Genomic DNA, 6,664 nt, shown 5'->3' on the forward strand with positions numbered 1-6,664 from the left:
GCATCCACTTCCAAGTCTCCCTGAGTCGTCAGAATGGGACTTCTAACACTGATTTCACTCACCCCTACATCTGCGTTACGCTTCAGCTGGATTAACGGATAGGGTTAGAGACCGGAAAGGGAGTATATTTTTATGTCCACTGACTTGAAACTTTTCATTGCCCTACCCCCATAAGAGGGAGGGTAACTTTCCTGATAGCCTGAAGATGTATATCTATGAATATTTATTGATTTATTTTCCAGGCTTAGCAGGGGAGCTGCAAATAAATTTAGTGCGTTCTTTAAATAATTCCTTTTCTGTGAGGCAAGATGTCATCTGAAACTTCTAAATAGGCATTTAATTAGTCCGGGTGTTGCTTCGGAACAAAAACCTTCCGCGAGAGCTTTGGTGCGCACTGTATTGCAAAGAGGCGGTCGATATGCAGAATTGATGCGCGCGGGCCTTTGTTGCCGGCCCATTGTGCGGGCCATGCTTATGAAGACTAATCCAATCATAAATTGCACCCCTGCGCCAATCAGAGCGTCCAGAGCCTCCAGCGAATGAAGCTCGAGTGGAGAACTTTGTTGAACTTCATTGTCAGAGCTGTCACTTTTCAAAGTGTTTTAGCGGGCGGGCCACTATAAAACCATCACCTCGACGGGAGGACCACGGAGGACTCGCAGACGCCCAAGTGGGATTGTTACTTGGAGACGTTTGCTAAGCCCAAGAGAGAGGACACTGCGGGGGTGGGAGGGGCGGGAAGCGAGGTGTTTACCCTCCGGCCACTGAAAGAAGGGGTTATTTCGCCCGCCCCGCGCCTACCATGATGTTCCCCGGCCTCCTCGCGCCCCCCGCCGGGTACCCTAGCCTCCTGCGGCCCACGCCCACCTTGACGCTGCCCCAGTCCTTGCAGTCGGCATTTTCCGGCCACTCCAGCTTCCTGGTGGAGGATCTGATCCGCATCAGCCGACCCCCCGCCTACCTGCCCCGCAGCGTGCCCACCTCCAGCATGTCGCCGCCCAGGCAGGGGGCCCCCACGGCCCTCACCGACACGGGGGCCTCGGACCTGGGCTCCCCGGGTCCCGGGAGCCGGCGGGGCGGCTCTTCGCCGACTGCCGTCTCCCCCGCCAGCGAGACCACGTTTCTGAAGTTTGGAGTGAACACCATCCTCTCCTCGGGGCCCAGAACAGGTAAGCGAGGGCAGAACCCTGAGGGCCCGTTCAGGTACCAGGCATGCACGGAGGCCTCCTGGCCTCAGTTTCCTCTAGCGAGCGGGCCCCCACACACACATCGGTGCACACACATACGCACGAACTCTGAGACCCTACGTCAGGCAATATGAGAATAGTCCAGTCAATTCCGGGGAAGAAAAGCCTCCAGGCTCGCCCCATCCTCGGAATGAACTTGAGCACACGCAGTCGGAGACAGTGGGCAGTCATCTGGTGCAGTAATGCTGAGCGCACGCCCCTGGACGTCTGCGTTTCTGCCTTTGAGCTTCTAGGAGACAGTTTTTTTTTTTTTTTTTTTTAACTCAATATGATATATTTATTGGATTAGCTAATATTATAAATCTGCAATTTCTTTCATCCCCACTCAGTCCTACCTATCTCGTTAGTGCCCAGGATGGAGATTGGGGTAGAGTGGGACGGCGCAGAGAATTATGTTGGGGGCAAAGAAAAGAGTTTCACAGATAAGACAATGTTGGGAAGATTTATTTTACCCTGTCAACATATAAGAAAGATGTCTTTGAAACCAGATGAAGGGCTAATTATATCGTGCGTTCAGTGTGCTATACAATAGGCAAGTACGTAATCAGATTCTTTCTGTCTCCCTCTCTCCTTTCTGCCCCCCCTCCACTGCCCGCCAGAAACATCCCCAGCCTTGCTCCAGAGCGTCCCTCCCAAGACCTTCGCGTTTCCCTACTTCGAAGGGTCCTTTCAGCCTTTCATCAGATCTTCTTATTTCCCAGGTAGGTCTTGTCTCCCTTCTTTGCGCGAGGCAGGGCGGCGCCCCAGCCCCGGCCCATTGCTCCCTGCTCCGAAGCCATATTTCTCCGTCCACCCCTCGGGGTTATGCTCTGGTTCAGAGGTTGCGAGGCGTACAACATTCATGAATCCGTCGCGCCAATTTGATGCCCTATTTAGCACAAGCAGTGACTGCTTGACACTTTGCACCAATTCCCTGCTCTACAAATTAGCAGGAATTGTCATGGTCCCAATTTGAGGCGGTTCCCTTCCCGGCGAGGAGCTGTTGGCATCCCTTCACGCCTCCGTTTTCCCACAGAGTCAGTGCACTTGGCCACGATTCCCCACAAAGGTTTCAGCACCATGACCAATTGGTCAGCTCCTCCGGGCAGCCACACACAGACCAGCCCTAGTCCCTCCACGCCGCCGAGAGACATCTACCAGCCGGGGCTAATTTCTCTTTAAGACTCATTCAGGGCTTCGGGCTTTTCACAAGACCACATGGGGTGCCCTCTTGTGTGGGATGCCTAGGGTTGCCCAGGGGGAGGAGGACTAGATCCTCCCCCAATCCCAACTTTCTATGTCCAGCCTGATTTCCAAATCCCTTCTCATACTCCTTTCTCCCTCTGTCTTATAAAACAACGTTGATCTTGAAAAATAAGAAGCAGTTGGAAGAAAGCCCATAATTGTGTCCCAGCCTAAAGGAGCAATACCTTAAACAGCTTCCACCAGGTTTTCTTCCTGTAACCTCACTGATGATTCAAACTATGGCTCAAAAACTCTGCCACTGATCAAAACTAAAAGGGAGGCAGAAGAGTCCCTCTAAAGAGAAGAAAAACTGGGTATGGCCTGCGGGGGATGGGTAAAATCACGACAGCACTCCCAAATATCAGCAAAAAAAAAACAAGCAATTGATTTTTTAAAGGGGGAGAGATAATTCGCCACCCCCCTCCCCCTCCCCAGCACCACCACCACCATTCACACTGCTGCTAATAATGGAATTTGCTCCCTTTCTCCCTCATCTCAATGCTCTAACAAAAACAACCCGAGCTTTATAAATAGCTTTTCATGTCCATTTAATGAAAACGATTCGGGGAAGAGAAGCCTCTGCCATCAGTATTCTCCCAATGGTCTTGGCCTGCAGTTGTGTTTAGTTTGAAAGTGTAAATCTCTTTTGTCCCAGTAATATATGGCTTTCGCTGCTTGTCCTCAGTCTTTTTCTGTTAGTTCATTACTACACAATTACCATTCACGCTTCATTTGAGTCTCTGTTTCTTTTTGTTTTGTTTTTTTCTTTCGCTTAAAGCGAAACTCTCCCCCCTTTTATCATACCAATACCCATTGGGAAGCAGTCAATGTGCTAATTAGCTGCCACTTTTCATGTATTCGGGCCGAATTCTTTACGTTTGGTGGGGGAGGGGAGGAAGGATTAATATTAAAAAGATGAATACTTATTGGATTTTTCAAAAAAAATCTAAATCGGATTTTTCCCTCTTTATCAAAATAGTAAAGCACCTCATTTTCATCTAAAGAATGCAAAAGCCACTGAAATGATAAAAGCTTAGGGGAGAAACCCAGTGGCCTCGGTTGGATATTTTATTTTTATTTTTGTAATTTATTTTTTCTATTGCTGTTTTAGCTGATGTACGCAGGTTTGTTTCCCTGAGTCCACTGAATGGAAAAATGAAACAGGCTATTGTGGGGGCTATTTTCTGTGTTTCCGTGGTTTTACCTAATCCGGGTTTGCACGGTTGAAAGGGAAAGTTATTTGGGCGGAAAGCGCTTTTCACTCTCGCAGGTTTGTAGGTTCGTGGCCTATTCTCCAGGGGGAGAAAAAGGAGCGCTTTAAAGAGATGAAGGGATCAGAGCGAAAAGCCAGGGAGAGCCGTGTTGGGGATGGGGGGCGTATGCCCACTCACTCGCCACCTCCCCCCACCCTGCAGCGTCCTCCAGCGTCGTGCCCATCCCCGGGACCTTCTCCTGGCCGCTGGCGGCGCGCGGGAAGCCTCGGCGGGGCATGCTGCGTCGAGCAGTCTTTTCCGACGTGCAGCGCAAGGCGTTAGAGAAGATGTTCCAGAAGCAGAAGTACATCAGCAAGCCCGACCGCAAGAAGCTGGCGGCCAAGCTGGGCCTGAAAGACTCGCAGGTGAGCGCAGTTCCTCCACAGCACCCTCCGCCCCGCCCTCCACCCCTCCCAGGCGCACCCGTCAACTGCAAGGGTTCGGAAACCGCTTAGGTCCCACTGTACAGATGGGAAAACCGAGGCCTAGAGAGGGAGTGAGTACACGGGCCACTACCCTCGAAGCTCCGCAGGATAGCCCTCTTCTCTCCCCACCCCCACTTCCCGCCTTCTCTCCCGTGCTCAGCTGTTCCCTAACTCCGCCCTTCCGGGCAGGATGGCAGCAGGTGGGGCAAAGGGAACCGCGAGCTGATGCGGGGGCGGAGTCAATGCGGGGATCCACCTGGACTCATTTCTGGGGGTGGGGAGCGGACACAGCCCGAAGGACAGAGCCTGCTCCCCACTCCACTCCCCGCCCCCATGCGTCCCCCGGGACCCCTGATCTGACCGCTGCTTCTCCCTTCCTCTTGCCCGCCGGGACATCCCAGGTGAAAATCTGGTTCCAGAACCGACGCATGAAATGGCGGAACTCCAAAGAGCGCGAACTCTTGTCTAGCGGGGGCTGCCGCGAGCAGACCCTGCCCACCAAGCTCAATCCGCACCCAGACCTCAGCGACGTGGGCCAGAAGGGTCCTGGGGACGAAGATGAGGAGGAGGAGGGTCCGGGCAGCCCCCGCCACCGCCTGGCGTACCTCGCGTCCCCCGACCCCCCGCACCTGCGGGACCCACCGCTGCCAGGGCCGCTGCCCACCTCGCCCGCGCACTCGGGCAGTCCCGGGAAACCTTCGGACTTCTCCGACTCCGAGGAGGAAGAGGAGGGAGAGGAAGAGGAGGAAATCACAGTGTCCTAGAAGCCGCTCTCACTCCAGAGTACTGTTTTTAAGTGCTTTGAAATTGAAGAGGTGGGGTCCAGTCTGCGCGTTCACTTTTCCCCGTGCCCAGATGCTGCCTCTCTCGACTGTAGAACCATGACCTCGTTGAAGGCGCCACCGGCCCTGCGGTAGCCCCAAAGAGACATTTCCTTCCCCCAAAAGTAAAACTCCAAATAGTCCTCCCCACGTAAATTAACTTTAAGTCTTGGTCCCAGCCTTAACTTTTCAGCAAGGGCTCCATTCTATTTTGTTTATTGCAAACTATTTTAATTTTTTTTTTTTTTTTTTTTTTTTTGAGATGGAGTCTCGCTATGTCGCCCAGGCTGGAGTGCAGTGGCGCCATCTCGGCTCACTACAAGCTCCGCCTCCCGGGTTCACGCCATTCTCCTGCCTCAGCCTTCTGAGTAGCTGGGACTACAGGCGCCCGCCACCACGCCCGGCTAATTTTTTGTATTTTTTTTTCAGTAGAGACGGGGGTTTCACTGTGTTAGCCAGGATGGTCTCGATCTCCTGACCTCCTGATCCGCCCGCCTCGGCCTCCCAAAGTGCTGGGATTACAGGCGTGAGCCACCCCGCCCGGCCAGCAAACTATTTTAAACAGTGGAGTGTGCTACGGTCCCATGGCCTAGACCTTACTGTGAGACAGGCCCTGCTGGTCGTCAGCAGCAACCACCCTATATGGTAGGAAACTTGTTTATGGAGGAGGAAACCGAGTTAGGAGTGAAAACACCAAATCATATAACTAACTCCAACAACCTTGACTGTCTAGATCCCTCCGCCTCCCCTAATAGGTAGCAAAGGGCTCCTATTCCAGTCCAGTCTCTCATCTCCACCCCCCACCCCACTCCTGTCTCCCCATAGATGTTCTCTTAGAAAGCTCAAGATTTTCAAAAAGGAAAAAATAAAAACAGTATATATATATTAGTGCCTTCTGGTCCAAGGCACAACATACATATTGAGTCTTCTCTGTCACCTTCCAAAAACTCTCTGGGGAAAGAAGTGAGTTCTCTAAAGGGGGAGAAGGAGCAGTCTCTATTCTTGTATGTGTGTTTTAAAGCTTTTTCTTTTTAATTTCTGTATCCACGGTATACACACCACACACTCTACCTTGTGCCCTTTTGTTATTCCTAGGGAGGTGTTGCTGAGCTGCAGACCTCCTGGGAAATGGGCATGGTGTGGACAGAGAGACCTACACAGCCTCTTTGATTTTTTTTTAACCGAACTTTGCTGTCTTTGCACAGCTCTTATGAACTGTACACTATTTTGTACACATGTGTTGTATGGATATTTTATACCAAGGTTATTGTGAATGACTTTAAAGGACGGACTAGATTTCTTTCTCACTCTTTTTTTTTGCAATGGCTTTTATACTTTAAAAAGGTAGCTGTTTAATTGTATAACTTATAAAGAAATACTTATTTTGTATTTTTACCATGTACAGATTTTTATATATGTATATATGTATCAAATGAACAAATGCCAAATAAAAAGTAGAATGGATGAAATCAATGGTGAACTGATGTCATTAATTCACAGAATGGTAGAGCTGAAAGGAATGGAGCTGTTCTAGCCCCAGGGCTGGGTTTCACAAGAGGTAAGCTGAGGTTCAAGAGGTGCAGCCACTTGTCCAAAGCCACCCAGCTAGTAAGTAGCCATGCTGGAACTAGAAACCATCTGACTCTCAGGCCAGTGCCTTTTCTGCTTTCCTGTATCTTAAAGTAACCATATTT

At 50.9% G+C, this 6,664-nt stretch overlaps 1 protein-coding gene across 1 annotated transcript; it reads left to right on the forward strand.

The window, feature by feature from the left end:
- The first annotated feature begins 649 nt into the window (after positions 1-649).
- DBX1 (developing brain homeobox 1) lies at positions 650-4,972 on the forward strand. Its single transcript, XM_010388207.2, has 4 exons — positions 650-1,169; positions 1,847-1,948; positions 3,887-4,089; positions 4,551-4,972. The coding sequence occupies exons 1-4, from the start codon at positions 803-805 to the stop codon at positions 4,911-4,913; spliced, it is 1,035 nt and encodes a 344-aa protein (XP_010386509.1). The 5' UTR covers positions 650-802; the 3' UTR covers positions 4,914-4,972.
- The last annotated feature ends 1,692 nt before the right edge of the window (positions 4,973-6,664 follow it).

Source organism: Rhinopithecus roxellana, chromosome 15, assembly GCF_007565055.1.
Source record: "Rhinopithecus roxellana isolate Shanxi Qingling chromosome 15, ASM756505v1, whole genome shotgun sequence".
Lineage (NCBI taxonomy): Eukaryota > Metazoa > Chordata > Mammalia > Primates > Cercopithecidae > Rhinopithecus > Rhinopithecus roxellana.